At 41.4% G+C, this 22,952-nt stretch overlaps 3 protein-coding genes across 6 annotated transcripts; all 3 read right to left on the reverse strand.

Annotated features, from left to right (window-relative positions):
• Positions 1–3,952: 3,952 nt before the first annotated feature.
• LOC138225561 (cathepsin K-like) lies at positions 3,953–7,889 on the reverse strand. The gene is made up of 8 exons (XM_069185981.1): positions 7,860–7,889; positions 7,358–7,490; positions 7,071–7,193; positions 6,798–6,974; positions 6,474–6,698; positions 6,092–6,257; positions 5,699–5,804; positions 3,953–4,161 (listed from the first exon to the last, which is right to left on the reverse strand). Exons 2-8 carry the CDS (start codon positions 7,478–7,480, stop codon positions 4,062–4,064), a joined length of 1,020 nt encoding a protein of 339 aa, XP_069042082.1. The 5' UTR covers positions 7,481–7,490; positions 7,860–7,889; the 3' UTR covers positions 3,953–4,061.
• A 3,217-nt stretch (positions 7,890–11,106) lies between these two features.
• LOC107079659 (cathepsin K-like) lies at positions 11,107–14,760 on the reverse strand. Its single transcript, XM_069185960.1, has 8 exons — positions 14,635–14,760; positions 13,969–14,104; positions 13,682–13,804; positions 13,415–13,585; positions 13,091–13,315; positions 12,709–12,874; positions 12,316–12,421; positions 11,107–11,290 (listed from the first exon to the last, which is right to left on the reverse strand). Exons 2-8 carry the CDS (start codon positions 14,092–14,094, stop codon positions 11,191–11,193), a joined length of 1,017 nt encoding a protein of 338 aa, XP_069042061.1. The 5' UTR covers positions 14,095–14,104; positions 14,635–14,760; the 3' UTR covers positions 11,107–11,190.
• Positions 14,761–17,482: 2,722 nt separating this feature from the next.
• LOC102682459 (cathepsin K-like) lies at positions 17,483–22,759 on the reverse strand. Of its 4 annotated transcripts, none has more exons than XM_069185959.1 (8): positions 22,639–22,759; positions 22,015–22,147; positions 20,222–20,344; positions 19,950–20,120; positions 19,626–19,850; positions 19,244–19,409; positions 18,846–18,951; positions 17,483–17,671 (listed from the first exon to the last, which is right to left on the reverse strand). In XM_069185959.1, exons 2-8 carry the CDS (start codon positions 22,138–22,140, stop codon positions 17,572–17,574), a joined length of 1,017 nt encoding a protein of 338 aa, XP_069042060.1. In that variant the 5' UTR covers positions 22,141–22,147; positions 22,639–22,759; the 3' UTR covers positions 17,483–17,571. The 4 variants fall into 4 exon arrangements, with proteins under 4 accessions (XP_069042060.1, XP_069042059.1, XP_069042058.1 ...); XM_069185958.1 differs by having other exon boundaries at positions 22,015–22,150; XM_069185957.1 differs by having other exon boundaries at positions 22,588–22,759.
• Positions 22,760–22,952: the final 193 nt, after the last annotated feature.

The following is a 22,952-nucleotide window of genomic DNA, read 5'->3' on the forward strand; positions in this document are numbered from 1 at the left end:
ATGTAAAAATAGTGTCTATTATCTAGTGTAAGATGCAGTCTGTGAAATAATTCAGAAGAAGTTCAAGATGTTGACTTCTAGTTAGGTCGCAGATGGAGCACTACTTTAATTAATGAACTAATGTCTCAGACTTCAGTAAAGCTCTACAGCACAGGCCCCAGACTAAAATCAAAATCAATTAATTTTTTCATATTAATCTAGGCACGCATTACAATGGATTTAATTAAAAAAAACTGTCTCTCTTTTTAAAAAGTCACCAAGACATTTCCAGAAGCATACAATGACAAATCGAAATTGAATATGCAACTCCAAGGGTATAAGGACATAATAACATTCGGCCCATTTAGTCCCTTTCATGTTTATTAAAACTTCCAAAATGACAGTCTGACATAGTCTTTGATTCAACAAATTACAAAAAAACAGACAATGTCTATCCTGATTGGCAAGATGGGAGTGAGTTGTTGGGAGGGGTGAGTTCCCAGCGTGAAACTGAGGTGGAAGTAAGAGAGATGTTTATGTGAAGAAAGAGGAACAGTGATTTTATCAAATACCAGGATTTAAACCATCTCCTTAGGCATACAGATCAGCCTACAGCCCTCTGTCCACACACTCCTTCTGAGCGATTATTTCTACTTAGTCCACCTGCCTGTAGGACCTGAATTAGTTACAGTACCTCAAGAAGAATTTCATCACTTATTGGGAAGAAAAGCTTGCACAGACAGTACAGAAGGCCCTAGTTGGTTTGGTCTCCTGCAGTGTTGGCCAATACATTAAGACCTTTGATCTATTCTGGTGAATTTCAAGGACCTCAAATTTAGGACCGATCATCATTACCCTGCTTTGAGTCACTAGTATCCAGGACTGGACACAACAATACACATTCTTTGACATGACTTCATATTGGTAGGAACTAGCTTTTTAAATTCAATTAATGCAGTAAGGTTTGCTTGGACCCTCCATTTATCTAATAATTGATTTATAAAACCACATATTACTTTCTAATTCCCATATGGCAGATTTAGACTGGAAAGATATGTAGTTTGGTAAATAAGATTATGTTCTTCTGAGAATCCCAGGGGAAATGTAAACAGATAGGTTAGTTGTTGAGATCTTAACCTTTTTGTTCTATACAGTTTTGCAGATTAAAAAGCAGAAAAACATAAATGATAAGTAAACCTCTGCCAAGGTTAATGGCAATTTAATCTGTTCTTTTCTTTATAAACAAACATCTATGGTATGAAAGCACTAATAGAAAATAATCCCTTCATTCCCTGAGTTCTGGGCTTTCAAACATACTGTAGTTTGAGTTTTGAATCATTTCCTGTGTTGACTTGCTTGGGTTCAATGCTCAATTCATTGGATCTCACAAGAGCCAAAAGACTTAGTGAGTCAGACGAATGGATCATCTAAGGAGTTGTGGATTGATTTGGTTCGCTGAAGTGATTTGTTTAGAAATCATGAATCTATCAAGAATTGCACATCTCTGTCTGCCAGCGTGATCTATGGTTAAAAGGATCGGTTATTTCCTAATCTGTTACATGGTCTAGAATGTTTTGTGTGTGGGAACTTCATAGTTACATGTGCAGTTTGACAATACACAGGTCCAGGATCTTTGGCTACTAGGGGTTGGGAGAGAAATTTGATTGTCATTGCTTTGGAAATCAGTTTTCCTCATTTTAATGGAATGATGTTTGAATTTGTGTGACCCTGATTGTGTGACCCTGATTGCTGTACACGTAATGCACTTATGGTTTTCTTATGTCACAGAAGGAGGTACTGTGCAATGTTCAAACATCACAGTAGCTGTCCCTGTACCTGCATGATCTTCCCAAACATGAATAAAAGCATAGTAGTTCCACCAAACTTGAAATAAAGTTAAAGTTTTACTGGAGGTCTAAGGGTTAACGTTCCATTTTCAGAGCAGTGGCAGGTGAACAAACTGGTAGTTTTTTCTGTTACCTTAAGAATTGGCATGAAATGGTACAGTAGCTTTAGATTGGAATCTTTTTCCTTGCAGGAGTGTGTTCGATATTGGCACTGATTCCTTTAGGATTGAAAATCAACTATTACCCTTCCTGTAGTATAACTGGCATCTCGAGTTGCCTGGTATGTAGCAGAAATTGCACATTGTTAAAGGCCGCCAGCCAATCAGCTGCCTTTTGTTGCAGACGATTAAAGTATTGTTTTGAGAAGTTGTGGTGTGCAGGTTATGTAGCTTTGTGTGAGAATATGAACAGAAATTGGATGTAAACTCTCATACAATGGTAATGTGGTGTTTCACGTTTTTTGAATTGTAGGGTTTTACAGTATATATGAGTCAGCTCCATTATTACAGTCAGCGGACAGAGTTTTCGTACTATAAAGAATAAGCTGCATTCTGTATTAATAAGACATTAGGAAGCCTAATATAAATTCCTTAAACTGGAGCAAATAAACATTTAGAAACCAGTGATGTGTAATCCCATTTTATTTACTTTGCATTATGTTCTTATTGCAGAGGTGGCCCCCAGCATCACATTTATACCAATGACAACATCCGTAATACCTGAAACATAACTGCAATCTCACATTCATTCTGAGTGCTGAAGACAGATCCAGCCATTTCTCATTGCTGTCCTCTCTCACTTGCTGAAGCCCAGCCTCTAGGGGTTTCCTGCACAGGCAGATGCAGGGCTTGAAGTGTTCAGAAGCAGAGTGGCAGGTTTGGGGCACGACTGACAGGAAAGGAATGTGTTAGAGAAGTGTGCCATCATAGCTGTTACAAGCAGAACCTTCTTCCCTTTGTAGTGGTCGTAATATTAAAACTCTGTTTTAATGCAGAAGTCATTTTCAGATGTCTATGTATAAAACAGTCTTAGTGTTGTTTGGGGCAAATGATTGAACACAGTAAAACATGCAAAATGTTTTAACAGTATTCTGAAAAGCGTTACAAAATTCTGAAAAGTGCTGGTGCTCCAGTATCTTTGATGTTTTGAGAAATGCTTATAAGCCTTATCCTCCTATATTGGACCATTGGGAACACAGTATATAGGATGAATCTGGGTTTAGGGTAGAGAGGCCTCAACGCCAATCCTAGCAGGACTTAACAAAGAGCTGCATGGCCCTGCTCCCTTCCCCACTGAGAGATAACAGGCGTCATACTACAAGCATCATGGTCAAACCATCCCACCCACCAAGGACTGGATAAGCCAACTGATGTCATGCTCCCGATTTTATTGTGAGTGAGACAGTTACATTTAAACTGTAAAAGCAGGAAACAGACCCATCTGCTGTGTAGTGGGAGTGGGAGTATTTAATGTAAGAAACAATGTCAGCCTCCTCCATCTCATCCCTGAGTTTGTCAAGCCCACAGGCACAAGGCACAAGGCTTTGTTCTACCCTTCCCCTCCCGATATTTCCTTCCTTCCTCCCTGTTTCTTCCCTCCAGTAGAAACTAATGAGTGCAGGAGCTGTGCTGACTGAGAACCCTGTCACTTGATCCCCCAGGAACCCCCTCTGATGAAACCCCAGGGCAGGGCACAGCTGTGCGACAGCTAATAAACACAGCCAGCCCATGGGCTCACTCCCCACCCCCCCTCCTTGATTGAGGTCATTAATTCCTCAGAGCTCTGCCAGCTCTGGGTTCCAGGAGAATGCCATTTTGACATTGCAATATTGCAGACACTGTGCATTTCACAGGAGCTTTTGTTTCTGCAGGAAGTACTTACATACATAAACCCATTGCCTTCATACAGTGCCCATGTATGACAGTGTGCACAATTCTGTTGGAATCACCTTGTGCCGACTTTACACATCACTGCATGATTTTGCCTGTTTTATAGAGTTCAATCACTTGACAATTTCTAACCCAAAGGGGTCTTTTTTATACGCCTTCCACTGTCCCACAAGTGTGATGTTCCAAAGTATATTTCAGAAGAGCCTCAGTATGAAATGACATAAAGGACAGCCAATATTTAATGGTGAATCACGTTTATTTATTGTGTATATGGATCTTGTTTCGGTGGGAGAAAGGCACTTGGGAAAGGGGGGATCACGGTAGTCTCTGTACTTCGAAACGAAAGTCACACGAAAGGGACGACTCCATACTGGCTGATCCCACACATGCTTCCTTTGTTCTTGGCCAGGCGGAAATAGCCATTCTCCCCCCAGTAGGGCCCCCAGCTGGAACACAGAAGAAGAAGGTGATCAGTGCTGTGCTGTACAAGTGACTCTATCACCTCTGGTTCTCACAACAAAAACCCCACTAACTGGAAACCACCAGAGGACAAGGTAGAGCAAAATATCACTCCAAATAGGACTAAAAATCAGAGAGACTTCTCCTCACACAAATAACAGTTTCAAACAATATAACCAGATTGCAGGAGCTGCTTTCCCAGAATCCTTCATAAAGGTCCAGTATCATGTTGGATAAACATGAAGAGCACACCGGTAACTAACAAAACAAGATAACAAAAGTGTTCTTCTCAGACCAACATTTCTTATGTTTTCACTTTCTACATATTCTGTGCGAAGGGTATACTAGTTATTCCAATATGGATGATGACATTGCGATTTTGAATTTTATATCTCACAAATTAACATAAACTGGTAAGCAGTGTCAGACAGAGAGGACACACAGATGGCTAGCACAAGCCCATTCTGCTGAGCAGCTCCAGTGGGTCTGGGGAGCGGAGCAGCTCTCTGAAATGACCCAGCATTCAGACCTGGACCACGGGACGGCCTAAGAGGCCAGCGGTCATAGGACAGGAACAGAAAGCTGGTGCCGCCCATCCCCAGCCACGTATACCGAATGTCCTCCCATGCAGGAGGAGATACAACTAGACAGAGACCTCCTTAGAAGATTCCAAAACAAGGTAATGAAATGGCAGCCAGGAGGCAAGTGGCTGGTCCCGGAAACCCAGGGTAGTATAGAGGGAGAGGGGCTGAAGAAAGCTTATATTATTCTGAGGAGCAGGTGAAGCAATACATTGTGAGAAATACATTTCCCAAATCTAGATTCTTTTTTGTTTGCAGACTGTCCCGTGCAGGAACTTGTATTGTACAGGCCACAGCATTAGAGTTAGGTTCCTTAAGTGTTGAAAATATTTATTTTTATATATGAGTGATGTCTGGTGTTCTAAATGGGTGTCAGGATAACTATAACATTAATACACGATCCAGAGACTCCTCCTCTGTTTTATTACACTGTCTCAGACCACGATTAAAGCAAACCTACTGTATTCAGCCTCACTTGCCAATGCTGAGAGTAACTGCATCAAATATTCAATGATCACAAGAAAACACACATTTAGGCTGTCTTTAGAATATTTACAGCTCTTTAACACATAGTCCCATTGGGCTTATTTCTTATTACTATTATTATTCAGATATTCTCTTTTCACGTGTATTAAACAGATCAGTCTCGGTACACAAGACAGATCCATTTTTTCAGGAATGAATACTGGTGCTTTTGCATCCTAAAGTTTGTTTTCTTAGGTCTCAAGCTTTAATTTCCGTTTATGCTCTGTGAACGGTACAATGTCCTGAAATAGAAGCAACATGCTACTTCTGAAACTTGATCCATCCTGCAATATGAAGATGGAGAGAAAGAAAAAGATACCTACACCTGTGAGTTATCTGATACAATCCCTGTGACTGCACAGCATGCCCAAAATATACTTTCATGGGAACTACCAAAAAATTCAAACAGAATGCTCACCTGTTCTTGATTGTCCAATAGTTAGCAGATCCCTCTGTACCGAATCCAATCAGAACTGTGGCATGAGACAGCTTCCAAATGTTGCACTTGGAGTCAGAAAAGATGCCTGTATGACAATTTAGAGTTCTTAACAGTGTTGCAGTATTTCAGGTGCCCTTAAGAAAGCGTTTACAGTAAGAGAAGAAACGTTATTAAAGAAAGCTTGTTCAAATCAAAGGTCTAAAGGGGAAAGGCTGTAGAGCTCCAAATCTGGGAGATGATTTGACAATTGGAGAAAGAACAGAACAAGTCTGTACAAGTCCCCTATTCTAAGATCTGAAAAAAGGCATCTGGGCTTCAGCTATGCTGTCCTTAATAAAATCTATCCCCTCATTGAGTGAAAGAGAGGCTCACCTTGTCTGTAGAACTGAAAGTTGATAGTTGAACCATCTACGGCAACTGCCACTGGGCCAATGGTGACTAAAGCATCTTGTAGAGCCTGTTCATCACCAATGGGCAGGAACTTCCAGTCACTGAGTGTGGCCACAATCTTGCTCTTGTCAGCAGTGCAGATCTGGTTCTGGACAGAGTGAGAGTGACAAAGTAGGAAGAGGAGAGAAGAAAGAAAGTTAAATGGGGAAAAGGGGCAATAGAGACTTCAGAAATTTTTGTGCAGGTATCCTCATTGGTGTAAATCCACATTAATTGACATTGTTGTGAATCAATATAGTCTAGCACAATTTACTCCCAGACTGCACTTCATTCCAGGCACTCTTATAGCTGAAGCATCTCTCACCTGCATGGCATAGGGGTAGGTGGTCTCAGCCTGGATTCCTCCATTCTTTATGATGTAATCATAGGACAGATGAGGATGACCTCCTGTGCAGCCTATATTTCCTTCTGAGGTGGAGCAGTCTATCAGCTGCTGTTTGCTCAAAGTAATCAGCGTGCCTGTCTTCTTCTTCCACTGAGCCTCCAAAGCTCCAGCAGCGCTGAACGCGTAACAGCACCCACAGATCCCCTGGGAGAGAGTAAGAACACGAGCCATGAGGTGGAGCTGGTCAAAAGATCCTACCGTAAGAAAACAGAATGGTACTGTGTAGAAAGACACCACACCCACCTGATCCTGGACTGGAGTGACGTAGCCCATGGTCCTGTAATCAATGCTCGTGACGTTCAGCTTGCTGGCTGCCAGACGCAAGTCTGTGGCTGACAACATCACATTGGTGCTCCTGGGGAGTTTCATTCTTGACATCTTTGATCTAATTTTTGTCAGCTTCACAAACTCTTCCGTGGTCTGAAGAACAGGAGACAGGAAAGAGAGGTGAGCTCAGCAAGTTCTGGAATAAACACAGTCTGAACTGAAAGCAGAGAAGCAGAGAGAGCCACTCACCAGGTCTCCAAATCGGTTCATGCCCATTTCATATGTCTCCTTGCCTTCTCTGTATCTCTTGTTGTGACTCTCGATAACTCCGTAGTTCTTCTCCCAGATTTCTCTTCTCTGTTGGTCATCAGCCTGAAACAAAACAGCATCTTAAAGCTGAAGCTTCTGGTGGCATACAGAATGCCTTCCCCTGTTACAGCTCTTACAAGGCAGCCAGAGGCATTCATTGTTCTTCGGCACCTTTTGCATATCATTTAAAAGTCTCCCTATTGGACAGTGAATTCTCTCCTACTCACTCTGTTGGTGGGTTTCTTGTGTTTAATCTTCCAGTTCTCCCACTCCAAGTCCAGGGAAGGGTCAATGCAGGTGCCCAGGTGGAGGCAGAGAACCACAGAGGCCAAGAAGATGACAGCCTTCATAGTGAATCTGCTGGAGAGGAACAGTGAGACAGATCTTTACAGAATGAAGTGGACAAACAATGAACAGGGACCTTATGTGCTCTTTGGTGTGCTAGGAACATTCTGCATTCTATAGGCATTCTCTGAAGTCTGTAGGATTCTATAGGTTTTAATATAATATGCACATAGTTTAGCTGGAGTGACTTAAATGTGAACCTCAGTGACCCAAATCTAAATGCCTAGCCCAATGTGGATTGTTCTTCTGATTAAGAATTTTCTAATTCAATAAATTATAACAGAATCTGAATCAAAGGAAGAAACTTTGAACACAAGAGAGACAGTGTCTCACCTGTGTCTGTTGCTGAGTTCGGTTCTTCAGACAGTGCTGAATGATGGTTACCTCTTCCTCTGCAAGTGAGCTCTTCCTTGTCCAGAGACTCTCTCTGCTACTGACTGCTGATCAGTCCAGGACGAGACCTTTATACTGTTTGTAGGTGCAACATTTTGATCCAAAACAAACACTTGCGTAAAAGAATAAACAGAAATAACTCTTAGTGTTGAGACACCAAAGGGTGTAGGGGGATTGTATGAATTAGTCAGAAATCAGTCATAAGTCAGATGCACCTACTGTAAACCCAGACTGGGAGTGTTTCAATAGGTGCATGAAATAAATATTTATTCAGAGTTTGACAACTAATCTTGGAAAACAGTGCTCATCATCTCTGCATTACTGAGAACAAATAAGGAGCCAAACCAGAATTGTATTGAATATGCAACATAAATGCTCAGCTGAAGAACATTTACATTGAAAGAGATACAACTGAATGTGCTCCATGTTGTTCTTTCATTATTGAAACAGCCAACCAGCTCAAAGGAGAAGAGCTTGGGGATCAGGAATGTAAAAATAGTGTCTATTATCTAGTGTAAGATGCAGTCTGTGAAATAATTCAGAAGAAGTTCAAGATGTTGACTTCTAGTTAGGTCACAGATGGAGCACTACTTTAATTATTGAGCTAATGTCTCAGACTTCAGTAAAGCTCTACAGCACAGGCCCCAGACTAAAATCAAAATCAATTAATTTTTTCATATTAATCTAGTCACGCATTACAACGGATTTAATTAAAAAAGACTGTGTCTCTTTTTAAAAAGTCACCAAGACATTTCCAGAAGCATACAATGACAAATCGAAATTGAATATGCAACTCCAAGGGTATAAGGACATAATAACATTCGGCCCATTTAGTCCCTTTCATGTTTATTAAAACTTCCAAAATGACAGTCTGACATAGTCTTTGATTCAACAAATTACAAAAAAACAGACAATGTCTATCCTGATTGGCAAGATTGGAGTGAGTTGTTGGGAGGGGATGAGTTCCCAGCGTGAAACTGAGGTGGAAGTAAGAGAGATGTTTATGTGAAGAAAGAGGAACAGTGATTTTATCAAATACCAGGATTTAAACCATCTCCTTAGGCATACAGATCAGCCTACAGCCCTCTGTCCACACACTCCTTCTGAGCAATTATTTCTACTTAGTCCACCTGCCTGTAGGACCTGAATTAGTTACAGTACCTCAAGAAGAATTTCATCACTTATTGGGAAGAAAAGCTTGCACAGACAGTACAGAAGGCCCTAGTTGGTTTGGTCTCCTGCAGTGTTGGCCAATACATTAAGACCTTTGATCTATTCTGGTGAATTTCAAGGACCTCAAATTTAGGACCGATCATCATTACCCTGCTTTGAGTCACTAGTATCCAGGACTGGACACAACAATACACATTCTTCGACATGACTTCATATTGGTAGGAACTAGCTTTTTAAATTCAATTAATGCAGTAAGGTTTGCTTGGACCCTCCATTTATCTAATAATTGATTTATAAAACCACATATTACTTTCTAATTCCCATATGGCAGATTTAGACTGGAAAGATATGTAGTTTGGTAAATAAGATTATGTTCTTCTGAGAATCCCAGGGGAAATGTAAACAGATAGGTTAGTTGTTGAGATCTTAACCTTTTTGTTCTATACAGTTTTGCAGATTAAAAAGCAGAAAAACATAAATGATAAGTAAACCTCTGCCAAGGTTAATGGCAATTTAATTTGTTCTTTTCTTTATAAACAAACATCTATGATATGAAGGCACTAATAGAAAATAATCCCTTCATTCCCTGAGTTCTGGGCTTTCAAACATACTGTAGTTTGAGTTTTGAATCATTTCCTGTGTTGACTTGCTTGGGTTCAATGCTCAATTCATTGGATCTCACAAGAGCCAAAAGACTTAGTGAGTCAGACGAATGGATCATCTAAGGAGTTGTGGATTGATTTGGTTCGCTGAAGTGATTTGTTTAGAAATCATGAATCTATCAAGAATTGCACATCTCTGTCTGCCAGCGTGATCTATGGTTAAAAGGATTGGTTATTTCCTAATCTTTTACATGGTCTAGAATGTTTTGTGTGTGGGAACTTCATAGTTACATGTGCAGTTTGACAATACACAGGTCCAGGATCTTTGGCTACTAGGGGTTGGGAGAGAAATTTGATTGTCATTGCTTTGGAATTCAGTTTTCCTCATTTTAATGGGATGATGTTTGAATTTGTGAAGTCATGATTCTGCCTTATGTGTAAGAAAGGAAATAGAAGTACCAAATACTGTAGGAGATGTTTAAGTAATTTAAAAAAATCAAGACAGAATTCAAGACAGGTCAAATATCTACTGGAATTTTATAAAGACATTTATTGCAGTTTCTTTAAATGTGAAACAGAAGTAGAAACAACAACTTAAAATATATAAAAAGGAAAATACTCCTTATAGAAGATATGTATGAATACAATGCAGGTGTGCATGTTGATGCATGACTTTCTTCTCCTACGTAGGCAATGTGGGGGAGCAATAAAGAAAGAAGATATATGGTTACAAGAAGTTTAACTGAAGGATATTATGAGAAACATTGCAGAGTGCATAGTCATGCATAGCCATGTACCTTCTCCAGATGCAGATCAACCTAGTGTTTCACATAAAGAAATCATTTCTTTTCAATGTACTGTATGCTTGTGGATGGCATGGGCTTGCAGTGGTTAGTATTGCTGTCTCACAGAGCTGGGGCCCTGGGTTCAAATCCGGATCTGGATTATGTGTGGAGCGTGTATTTTCTCCCCTTGTACAGTACGCGTGCGCATTCTCCTGGTGCTCTGGTTTCCTTCCGCATTCCAAAGACATGCTGGTAGGTGAACTTGTTGTGGGAAAATTGTCTATGGTGGGAGCATGAGTCTGTGTGTGTGTCTGTCCTGATAGACTGGTGTCCCATCCAGGGTGTACCCTGCCTTGTGCCCATTGTTTGCCAAGATCCCATTGTTTGGCTCCAGCTCCAGCTCCCTGAATAGGATGAAGTGGTTACAAAATGGATGGAAGGATGCATGTGGCTATAATGTCTTTTAATGTAGATTTTCTTTCTGCCCTCCACTTTATAAAACCTTGGATGTCCATATCAGCCCTTGGATATTTCCACCAGAGACGCTGTGTGCACAAATCACTTAATATTATTCTATGCTATACAGAATGTAATTATTTTCCATTTTCGTGTTCAGGTTGTCCATGAATTACTTAATTTACATAATAGAATAAAGACACCTCTGGATTTCTTGTAAGATTTAATTTATTATAAACTTGTAGTTTGAATCAATTTGACAGGTCATGATAAAACTCATGAAGTTCTCCACCCTTTAGATCAGAGTCACACTAAAGGGACGACTCCATAATGGCTGATCCCACACTCGTTTCCTTTGTTCTTGGCCAGGCGGAAATAGCCATTCTCCCCCCAGTAGGGCCCCCAGCTGGAACACAGAAGAAGAAGGTGATCAGTGCTGTGCTGTACAAGTGACTCTATCACCTCTGGTTCTCACAACAAAAACCCCACTAACTGGAAACCACCAGAGGACAAGGTAGAGCAAGATATCACTCCAAATAGGACTACAAATCAGAGGGGCTTCTCCTCACACAAATAACAGAGTTTCAAACAATATAACCAGATTGCAGGAGCTGCTTTCCCAGAATCCTTCATTAAGGTCCAGTGTCATGTTGGATGAACATGAAGAGCACACTGGTAACTAACAGAACAAGATAACAAAAGTGTTCTTCTCAGACCAACATTTCTTATGTTTTCACTTTCTACATATTCTGTGCGAAGGGTATACAAGTTATTCCAATATGGATGATGACATTGCGATTTTGAATTGTATATCTCACAAATTAACATAAACTGGTAAGCAGTGTCAGAGAGAGAGGACACACAGATGGCTAGCACAAGCCCATTCTGCTGAGCAGCTCCAGTGGGTCTGGGGAGCGGAGCAGCTCTCTGAAATGACCCAGCATTCAGACCTGGACCACGGGACGGCCTAAGAGGCCAGCGGTCATAGGACAGGAACAGAAAGCTGGTGCCGCCCATCCCCAGCCACGTATACCGAATGTCCTCCCATGCAGGAGGAGATACAACTAGACAGAGACCTCCTTAGAAGATGCCAAAACAAGGTAATGAAATGGCAGCCAGGAGGCGAGTGGCTGGTCCCGGAAACCCAGGGTAGTATAGAGGGAGAGGGGCTGAAGAAAGCTTATGCAGCCTAAGGTTTGTTTTCTTAGGTCTGAAGCTTTAATTTCCGTTTATGCTCTGTGAACGGTACAATGTCCTGAAATAGAAGCAACATGCTACTTCTGAAACTTGATCCATCCTGCAATATGAAGATGGAGAGGAAGAAAAAGATACTTACACCTGTGAGTTATCTGCTAGAATCCCTGTGACTGCACACCATGCCCAAAATATACTTTTGTGGGAGATACCAAAAAATTCAAACGGAATGCTCACCTGTTCTTGATTGTCCAATAGTTAGCAGATCCCTCTGTACCGAATCCAATCAAAACCGCGGAATGAGACAGGTTCGAAATGCTGCACTTGGAGTCAGAAAAGATGCCTGTATGACAATTTAGAGTTCTTAACAGTGTTGCAGTATTTCAGGTGCCCTTAAGAAAGCGTTTACAGTAAGAGAAGAAACTTTATTAAAGAAAGCTTGTTCAAATCAAAGGTCTAAAGGGGAAAGTCTGTAGAGCTCCAAATCTGGGAGATGATTTGACAATTGGAGAAAGAACAGAACAAGTCTGTACAAGTCCCCTATTCTAAGATCTGAAAAAAGGCATCTAGGCTTCAGCTATGCTGTCCTTAATAAAATCTATCCCCTCATTGAGTGAAAGAGATGCTCACCTTGTCTGTAGAACTGAAAGTTGATAGTTGAACCATCTATGGCAACTGCCACCGGGCCAATGGTGACTAAAGCGTCTTGTAGAGCCTGTTCATCACCAACGGGCAGGAACTTCCAGTCACTGAGTGTGGCCACAATCTTGCTCTTGTCAGCAGTGCAGATCTGGTTCTGGACAGAGTGAGAGTGACAAAGTGGGAGGAGGAGAGAAGAAAGAAAGTTAAATGGGGAAAAGGGGCAATTGAGACTTAAGACATTATTGTACAGGTATCCTCATTGGCATAAATCCACATTGATTGTCATTGTTGTGAATCAAGATAGTCTAGCACAACTTACTCCCAGACTGCACTTCATTCCAGGCACTCTTATAGCCGAAGCATCTCTCACCTGCATGGCATAGGGGTAGGTGGCCTCAGCCTGGATTCCTCCATTCTTTATGATGTAATCATAGGACAGATCAGGAAGACCTCCTGTGCAGCCTGCATTTGCTTCTGAGGTGGAGCAGTCTACCAGCTGCTGTTTGCTCAAAGTAATCAGCGTGCCGGTCTTCTTCTTCCACTGAGCCTCCAAAGCTCCAGCAGCGCTGAACGCGTAACAGCACCCACAGATCCCCTGGGAGAGAGTAAGAACGCGAGCCATGAGGTGGAGCTGGTCAAAAGGTCCTACCGTAGGAAAACAGAATGGTACTGTGTAGAAAGACACCACACCCACCTGATTCTGGACTGGAGTGACGTAGCCCATGGTCCTGTAATCAATGCTCATGACGTTCAGCATGCTGGCTGCCAGGCTCAAGTTTGTAGCCGACATCACATTGGTGCTCCTGGGGAGTGCCATTCTTAACATCTTTCGCATCTTTGTCAGCTTCACAAACTCTTCTGTGGTCTGAAGAACAGGAGACATGAAAGAGAGGTGAGCTCAGCAAGTTCTGGAATAAACACAGTCTGAACTGAAAGCAGAGAAGCAGAGAGAGCCACTCACCAGGTCTCCAAATCGGTTCATGCCCATTTCATATGTCTCCTTGCCTTCTCTGTATCTCTTGTTGTGACTCTCGATAACTCCGTAGTTCTTCTCCCAGATTTCTCTTTTCTGTTGGTCATCAGCCTGAAACAAAACAGCATCTTAAAGCTGAAGCTTCTGGTGGCATACAGAATGCCTTCTCCTGTTACAGCTCTTACAAGGCAGCCAGAGGCATTCATTGTTGTTCGGCACTTTTTGCATATCATTTAAAAGTCTCCCTATTGGACAGTGAATTCTCTCCTACTCACTCTCCTCCTGGTGACTCTCTTGTGCTTCATCTTCCAGTTCTCCCACTCCAAGTCCAGGGAAGGGTCAATGCAGGTGCCCAGGTGGAGGCAGAGAACCACAGAGGCCAAGACGATGACAGCCTTCATAGTGAATCCGCTGGTGAGGAACAGTGAGCCGGACCTTTAACAGCTGATAAAACTTATTGATGGCATTTAAAAGACTAAGTTGAGTGAAACTCAAACACCTCAAGAGTCTGACTAAAATTAATCTGCCACTCTTAATCCATTAGTCTAGAAGGAAGGCATAAGAATTTTGAGGCTCAGTTTTCACGTTTAATATTTAAATATCCGTTAGCCCGTATAGTGTAGAGAAATGTTACATTGTCATTTCTTTACAGGAGACATTCCATATCCTGTACAATCGAAGATCTATAAACTTTATACATATATTATACATGCTATATTATTTACAGTTGGGGTGAATTAAAGTTAAAAAAGATCCTTTACAAAAAAATCTTATAAAAACTTGATTTCCCACGTGTTCTAACATTTTCACATTGACTTCAAATCTAAATGCCTAGCCCAATGTGGATTGTTCTTCTGATTTAGAATTTTCTAATTCAATAAATTATAACAGAATCTGAATCAAAGAAAGAAACTTTGAACACAAGAGAGACAGTGTCTCACCTGTGTCTGTTGCTGAGTTCGGTTCTTCAGACAGTGCTGAACGATGGTTACCTCTTCCTCTGCAAGTGAGGTCTTCCTTGTCCAGAGACTCTCTCTGTTACTGACTGTTGATCAGCCCATAATGAGACCTTTATAGCGTTCACCAATAATACACAAATGTACCCAAATGGGTGTGTTTCGGTACCTGCATGAGATTTAAAATGCGGTATCCACCTTCTCTGTATAATCTAAATAGCCACCAGGCTCTAACTGAAAAAGCTCATTTAGACCTGGAATGTGAAAAATGTAAGGTTGTTTTGACATGTAAAACACAATAAGGAAAAACTGATGGATGTGGAAGAGCTGGAGTGAAAATTAAACAAGCTCTACAAGAACAGGAGTCCCAGCTGCAGTACTGTATGTCACAGATGGAGCACTGCTTCAGTGAGCTACTGTTGCAAGGAGGCGCTATAGCACAGGGCCTTAAATCACAGTGATCTCTATATTCAGATGAATCCAGTTACATTTTACCAAAGAATTTTAAAAAATTGTGATTTGAAAGATAGTCACCAAGTCTGCCATAATATATATATATAATATAAGCAAAACCCGGAATGTCACTGGAATGTCTAAAGGGAAGTTGTCAAAATGTAGTTTAGTAACAATGTGAATAATTTTGCCGTAACGGTTATGATTCACATGAATACGGTTAACAAATGGAACTTAAATTTGATCTGCAAATTTAATTAGTTTTCTTGCGTGATTCATTTCCTGTTCTTTTTATCTGATCTGCTTTTATCTGATCTGATAGATCTGCAATATCTAATATGAGAATGTTTGACAGACACATAGCAGAAATAAAAAACAAACATTCTTTATAGGAGACTTCATAAGGAGAATGGGAGGAAATGTCCCAGGGGTAAGTCACAGCAGTATTACACAGCGATAGCAGATGAAATCATCCCTGGGTTCCTGCAACTACAAACTGTAAAAGTGCCGCCAAAGTGGCAGCTTAAGGGGTACACTGCAGGTCCTGCTATTGTTGAGCTGTTGGGATTGTTTAAGATGGATAAAAGAGAATAAGTATTAAGACAGAAACTTAATCAATGACTAGGAAAATGCAGCTACTCCTTTAAACTGATGAGACATATGTCCACTGGTACATAAAAGCATATTCAAGCTGTTAAGATGGGGCAGGTGGAGATCAGGGAGGTGTTTACTTGAAGGTGGAGAAACAGTGATTTTAGCAAATGAAATCATCCTCCAAGGCACACAGATCATCTTGACCTAACACTGTTGGGCAAGGCCTTTGACTACCTTGTGCCTCCTCAACCTGCAGTCCCGTCACAATTCAGAGACACCTGTTAACCCAGCCTGCTTGCCTTTGGAGGTGAGAGGAAACAGAGCCGCCAGAGAAAACTCTAGAGGTCACAGAGAAAATGCAGCAGCTGCACAGGGAAGACAGGTCTGCCAGGAATGAAACCTGTGAGGGAGCAGTCTAACCACCACACGACCTGGAACGTGCGAAAGGACAACAATCAACAAAACAGCTAATTGCACTATTTGAAAACATTCCACTATTTGAAAACAAACAAATAGGCTTTTGAATCACAGCCTCAATTAGCATGTTTGGTGGCTATTAAAATCTTTTATGTACAAGGTTAGCTGTTCAGAGGATAGCACCACTGGGTGTGGTGATCCTACTGTACATCTTTGAGTATTGAGACGTGTTAACTTGGAAAATCCACACATCTCTGTTATAAGCTTGCTATCTGTCCTAAATGTTCACACATAACCTTTGAACGACCTTCAACACCCAGTCTACAGAACTGTATTCCAGTCTGCAATGTCTGGAAACTGGGCTTGATTTAGATTTTTGCCACTTTGACCAAGAGCTGAGTAAAAGTGCATAGTTACAAACTTGAGAGTTCAAGAGTCTGCCTTACTGAGCTTTGTATTTACATTCATTTGTATTTTCATCTCCTAAGTTATGGGGGAAGAAAAAAAGCTACATTAGATATATCATTTTAAGTGGAGTATATTAAGTAACAACATAGAGTGCATTAATAACCTCGCTTTTGACTTTAGAATTTAGAATGTCATTTTCACTTTTGGTCACCAAAATAAACACAAAGAGTTGTGGGAGTGTGGATAAAGTTTTGATGGATCTAGACCTCTCATTTGAAAGCTTTAAGTCATGTCTCTTCTCCAGATGCAGATCAACCTAGTGTTTCACATAAAGAAATCATGTATTTTCAATGTACTGTATGCTTGTGGACGGCATGGGCTTGCACTGGTTAGTATTGCTGCCTCACAGAGCTGGGGCCCTGGGTTCAAATCCGGACCTGGATTCCGTGTGGAGCGTATATTTTCTCCCCATGTACAGTACGCGTGGGCATCTTCCTGGTGTTCTGGTTTCCTTCCACATTCCAAAGACATGCTGGTAGGTGAACTTGTTGTGGGAAAATTGTCTATGGTGTGAGCATGAGTCTGTGTGTGTGTCTGCCCTGATAGACTGGTGTCCCATCCAGGGTGTACCCTGCCTTGTGCCCATTGTTTGCCAAGATCCCATTGTTTGGCTCCAGCTCCAGCTCCCTGAATAGGATGAAGTGGTTACAAAATGGATGGATGGATGCATGTGGCTATAATGTCTTTTAATGTAGATTTTCTTTCTGTCCTCCACTTTATTAAACCTTGGATGTCCATATCAGCCCTTTAATATTTCCACCAGAGACACTGTGTGCACAAATCACTTAATGTTTTTCTATGCTATACAGAATGTAATTATTTTCCATTTTCATGTTGAGGGTGTCTATGAATGACTTAATTAAAACGACATAATAGAATAACAACACCTTTGGATTTCTTGTAAGATTTCATTTATTATGTACTTGTAGTTTGAATCAATTTGACAGGTCATGATACAACTCATGACGTTTTCCACCCTTTAGATCAGAGTCACAAGAAAGGGACAACTCCAGACTGGCTGATCCCACACTCGTTTCCTTTGTTCTTGGCCAGGCGGAAATAGCCCTTCTCCCCCCAGTAGGGCCCCCAGCTGGAACACAGAAGAAGAAGGTGATCAGTGCTGTGCTGTACAAGTGACTCTATCACCTCTGGTTCTCACAACAAAAACCCCACTAACTGGAAACCACCAGAGGACAAGGTAGAGCAAAATATCACTCCAAATAGGACTAAAAATCAGAGGGACTTCTCCTCACACAAATAACAGAGTTTCAAACAATATAACCAGATTGCAAGAGCTGCTTCCCCAGAATCCTTCATAAAGGTCCAGTGTCATGATGGATAAACATGAAGAGCACACCGGTATCTAACAGAACAAGATAACAAAAGTGTTCTTCTCAGATCAACATTTCTTATGTTTTCACTTTCTACATATTCTGTGCGAAGAGTATACAAGTTATTCCAATATGGATGATGACATTGCGATTTTGAATTGTATATCTCACAAATTAACATAAACTGGTAAGCAGTGTCAGACAGAGAGGACACACAGATGGCTAGCACAAGCCCATTCTGCTGAGCAGCTCCAGTGGGTCTGGGGAGCGGAGCAGCTCTCTGAAATGACCCAGCATTCAGACCTGGACCACGGGACGGCCTAAGAGGCCAGCGGTCATAGGACAGAAACAGAAAGCTGGTGCCGCCCATCCTCAGCCACAAATACCGAATGTCCTCCCATGCAGGAGGAGATACAACTAGACAGAGACCTCCTTAGAAGATTCCAAAACAAGGTAATGAAATGGCAGCTAGGAGGTGAGTGGCTGGTCCCGGAAACCCAGGGTAGTATAGAGGGAGAGGGGCTGAAGAAAGCTTATGTAGCCTAGGGTTTGTTTTCTTAGGTCTCAAGCTTTATAATAATAATAATAATAATAATAATAATAATAATAATAATAATAATTGCTTATACTTATATAGCGCTTTTTCTGGACACTCCACTCAAAGCGCTTTACAGGTAATGGGGACTCCCCTCCACTACCACCAATGTGCAGCATCCACCTTTAATTTCCGTTTATGCTCTGTGAACGGTACAATGTCCTGAAATAGAAGCAACGTGCTACTTCTGAAACTTGATCCATCCTGCAATCTGAAGATGGATTGGAAGAAAAAGATACCTACGCTCGTGAGTTATCTCCTAGAATCCCTGTGACTGCACAGCATGCCCAAGATATACTTTTCTGGGAGCTACCAAAAAATTAAAATGGAATGCTCACCTGTTCTTGATTGTCCAATAGTTAGCAGATCCCTCTGTACCGAATCCAATCAAAACCGTGGCATGAGACAGGTTCCAAATGGTGCACTTGGAGTCAGAAAAGATGCCTGTATGACAATTTAGAGTTCTTAACAGTGTTGCAGTATTTCAGGTGCCCTTAAGAAAGCGTTTACAGTAAGAGAAGAAACTTTATTAAAGAAACCTTGTTCAAATCAAAGGTTCTTAAGGGGAAAGGCTGTAGAGCTCCAAATATGGGAGATTATTTGACAATTGGAGAAGGAACAAGTCTGTACAAGTGCTCTATTCTAAGATCTCAAAAAAGGCATCTGGGCTTCAGCTATGCTGTCCTTAATAAAATCTATCCCCTCATTGAGTTAGAGAGAGTGAGTGAGAGCTCACCTTTTCTGTAGAACTGGAATTTGATAGTTGAACCATCTATGGCAACTGCCACTGGGCCAATGGTGACTAAAGCATCTTGTAGGGCCTGTTCATCACCAACGGGCAGGAACTTCCAGTCACTGACTGTGGCCACAATCTTGCTCTTGTCAGCAGTGCAGTTCTTTTTCTGGACAGAGTGAGAGTGACAAAGTTGGAAGAAGAAAGAAGAAAGAAAGTTAAATGGGGAAAAGGGGCAATAGAGACTTCAGACATTGTTGTGCAGGTATCCTCATTGGTGTGAATCCACATTGATTGACATTGTTGTGAATCAATATAGTCTAGCACAACTTACTCCCAGACTGCACTTCATTCCAGGCACTCTTTTAGCTGAAGCATCTCTCACCTGCATGGCATAGGGGTAGGTGGCCTCAGCCTGGATTCCTCTGTTCTTTATGATGTAATCATAGGACAGACGAGCAAGACCTCCTCTGCAGCCTGCATTTCCTACTGAGGTAGAGCAGTCTACCAGCTGCTGTTTGCTCAATGGAATCAGCGTGCCTGTCTTCTTCTTCCACTGAGCCTCCAAAGCTCCAGCAGCGCTGAATGCATAACAGCTCCCACAGGTCCCCTGGGAGAGAGAAAGAACAGGAGCCATGAGGTGGAGCTGGTCAAAAGGTCCTACCGTAGGAAAACAGAATGGTACTGTGTAGTAAGACACCACACCCACCTGATTCTGGACTGGAGTGACGTAGCCCATGGTCCTGTAATCAATGCCTGTGAAGTTCAGCTTGCTGGCTGCCAGGCGCAAGTCTGTGGCCGACATCACTTTGGTGCTCCTACGGAGTGCCATTCTTGTCAACGTTCTCATCTTTGTCAGCTTCACAAACTCTTCAGTGGTCTGAAGAACAGGAGACATGAAAGAGAGGTGAGCTCAGCAAGTTCTGGAATAAACAATAAATAGTCTGAACCGAAAGCAGAGAGGAAGAGAGAGCCACTCACCAGGTCTCCAAATTGGTTCATGCCCATTTCATATGTCTCCTTTCCTTCTCTGTATCTCTTGTTGTGATCTTCTATGGCTCGGTAGTTCTCCTCCCATATTTCTCTTCTCCGTTGATCCACTGCCTGAAGTAAAACAGTTTCTTAATGTGCAGTCTGCACTAAAATAGAGATGCCCTGTCGTATTACAGCTCCCTTTATTGGCTGGAGGGGGACATCTGGGGTTACAGTACAGTATATCTGACTTTATAACTGTCTTTACATTTAAGATGGGAAAAAGTATGCTCACAAAAACCTCACCTTGAATTCTAATTAAAGGCAAAATGAAATACAGAACAATTTTTAGAGAGAAACACAATGAATCTTTGATACAGTACTGAAAGCTGAATTTATTCTCCCTTCTTTTGTGATTTCAAGTTGGGAGATATCAAAGTCATTAAGATAACCAGCTGCCACTTAACAATTTAAATGGGCCAGCAGCCATGTCACCCTGCAACTTACAATTGGCAGGCCATTGAAGCTCAGCAGGTGTGAGCCTGGTCAGTATCTGGATGGGAGACCTCCTGGGAAAAACTAAGGTTGCTGCTGGAAGAGGTGTTAGTGAGGCCAGCAGGGGGTGTTCACCCTGTGGTCCATGTGGGTCCTAATTCCCCAGCATAGTGATGGGGAAACCCTAAGTATAGACCTGACTACCCCAAACCAGAAGGGATCTCTAAGGAACATAACTGTTGGAGCTGCACTATATCACATATTTCTAGTTCTGCATAGTGTACCATAGATATTGAAGATTGGCTGCCCTGAATAATTGTTTGTAAATGGAAGTTCTTACCTGAATTTTGGGAGGTCTAATAACAAACAAGCCAATCTCATGCAGTCATTTTATATTGCAATTATTATCAAACGTTTGCTAGATGCAGTATATAACTCTTGCAAACACCTCTTCTTTCTTTCACATTCATCCTGCCTCCAGCCCCTCTCCACCTTTACAGATGCCCCTTGGTTAATCTCTCTGTCTGAATGGGGGGTTTGGCCCCTCAATCTGAAGCCGAGAGGCTACCTTTTACCTTTTTTGATTCATGGGTTGCGTTGTTCTTCGTGAAATATGTATCGTGGTCTAGAAATTGTGGAGGCTCTAAAACAGTTTCAGTGTGCTGCACAGGTCAGTTAACGCAACTCACCTAGTGGTCTGCTAAATGGTGTGGAAAAAACACAGAACTGCCAGCTGGTTTGGAAAAAGTGGTCAGACACACAATAAGATGTGAAACCACAGTTGTGATTTTGAGCACTAGTATATATTTTAAAATGTGCCGTACAACAGTCTTTACAAAGGATGTTGAGTACGTTTCAGTTCAGTGTCCACCTATTGAAATGTGAGTTCTCTGTAAAAGGAATAAATTAAGAGCTTCTGTGCTCTTACTGTATATAAGCCCATATAAACTTATATAAAGCCATTTTTACATTTGCAACCACCATACCGTTTAGTTTGTAGATCAGGCAGACCACTTAAATTTAAACAAATTATCATGACACAGAATTTGAGGAAGCTTCACTGGATTGTTTATATATCTCACCTGATTTTCAGCTTATTTGTGTGGAAAAATAAAACATTGACAGGTTTGGAGAAAGTTCTCAGAAATATAAGAGGATATTACGGTGTGGAGATGATTTTTGAGCTAGGCAGATTCCTCAAGTGCAGCACAACAGTCCTTACAATGAAGTCAGAGGCATTCAGTTTTTTGCCTTTCACAAGTCATTTAAATATTTTCCAACTGGGCAGTGAATTCTTTCCTACTCACTCTCCTCCTGGTGACTTTCTTGTGCTTCATCTTCCAGTTCTCCCACTCCAAGTCCAGGGAAGGGTCAATGCAGGTGCCCAGGTGGAGGCAAACAACCACAGAGGCCAAGACGATGACAGCCTTCATAGTGAATCTGCTGGAGAGGAACAGTGAGACGGACCTTTAACAGCTGATAAAACTTATTGATTGCATTTAAAAGAATAAGTCTTTTTAATAAGACTAAGACTAAGTGAAACTCAAACACCTCAAGAACCTGACTAAAATTAATCTGTCACTCTTAATCCATTAGTCTAGAAGGAAGGCATAAGAATTTTGAGGCTCAGTTTTCACGTGTAGTGTAGACTAATGTTACATTGTCATTTCATTACAGGAGACATTCCATATCCTGTACAATCGAAGAAAATTTCCCAAATATTCTAACATTTTCACATTGACTTCAAATCTAAATGCCTAGCCCAATGTGGATTGTTCTTCTGATTAAGAATTTTCTAATTCAATAAATTATAACAGAATCTGAATCAAAGGAAGAAACTTTGAACACAAGAGAGACAGCAACAGAAACAGGTGTCTCACCTGTGTCTGTTGCTGAGTTCGGATCTTCAGACAGTGCTGAATGATGGTTACCTCTTCCTCTGCAACTGAGGTCTTCCTTGTCCAGAGACTCTCTCTGTTACTGAATGCTGATCAGCCCAGAATGAGACCTTTATACCGTTCACCAATAATACACAAATGTACCCAAATGGGTGTGTTTCGCTACCTCCATGAGATTTAAAGTGCGGTATCAACCTTCTCTGTATAATCTAAATAGCCACCAGGCTCTGACTGAAAAAGCTCATTTAGACCTGGAATGTGAAAAATGTAAGGTTGTTTTGACATGTAAAACACAATAAGGAAAAACTGATGGATGTGGAAGAGCTGGAGTGAAAATTAAACAAGCT

The sequence above is a fragment of the Lepisosteus oculatus genome, chromosome 29 (genome assembly GCF_040954835.1).
Source record: "Lepisosteus oculatus isolate fLepOcu1 chromosome 29, fLepOcu1.hap2, whole genome shotgun sequence".
In the NCBI taxonomy this organism is placed as follows: Eukaryota; Metazoa; Chordata; class Actinopteri; order Semionotiformes; family Lepisosteidae; genus Lepisosteus; species Lepisosteus oculatus.

What these genes read in the sequence shown, in the direction of transcription:
- LOC102682459 (XM_069185959.1), bottom strand. Translation starts at nt 22,140, where the DNA reads ATGAAGGCTGTCATCGTCTTGGCCTCTGTGGTTGTTTGCCTCCACCTG. An exon ending in TGAACCAATTTGGAGACCTG is followed by an intron (nt 20,121 to 20,221) that starts GTGAGTGGCTCT and finishes CCTGTTCTTCAG; the next exon opens with ACCACTGAAGAGTTTGTGAA. An exon ending in TATTGGACAATCAAGAACAG is followed by an intron (nt 17,672 to 18,845) that starts GTGAGCATTCCA and finishes TCTGTGTTCCAG; the next exon opens with CTGGGGGCCCTACTGGGGGG.
- LOC107079659 (XM_069185960.1), bottom strand. Translation starts at nt 14,094, where the DNA reads ATGAAGGCTGTCATCGTCTTGGCCTCTGTGGTTCTCTGCCTCCACCTG. An exon ending in CCTACCCCTATGCCATGCAG is followed by an intron (nt 12,875 to 13,090) that starts GTGAGAGATGCT and finishes CACTCTGTCCAG; the next exon opens with AACCAGATCTGCACTGCTGA. An exon ending in TATTGGACAATCAAGAACAG is followed by an intron (nt 11,291 to 12,315) that starts GTGAGCATTCCG and finishes TCTGTGTTCCAG; the next exon opens with CTGGGGGCCCTACTGGGGGG.
- LOC138225561 (XM_069185981.1), bottom strand. Translation starts at nt 7,480, where the DNA reads ATGAAGGCTGTCATCTTCTTGGCCTCTGTGGTTCTCTGCCTCCACCTG. An exon ending in ACAAGAAACCCACCAACAGA is followed by an intron (nt 7,194 to 7,357) that starts GTGAGTAGGAGA and finishes GTTTTGTTTCAG; the next exon opens with GCTGATGACCAACAGAGAAG. An exon ending in TATTGGACAATCAAGAACAG is followed by an intron (nt 4,162 to 5,698) that starts GTGAGCATTCTG and finishes TCTGTGTTCCAG; the next exon opens with CTGGGGGCCCTACTGGGGGG.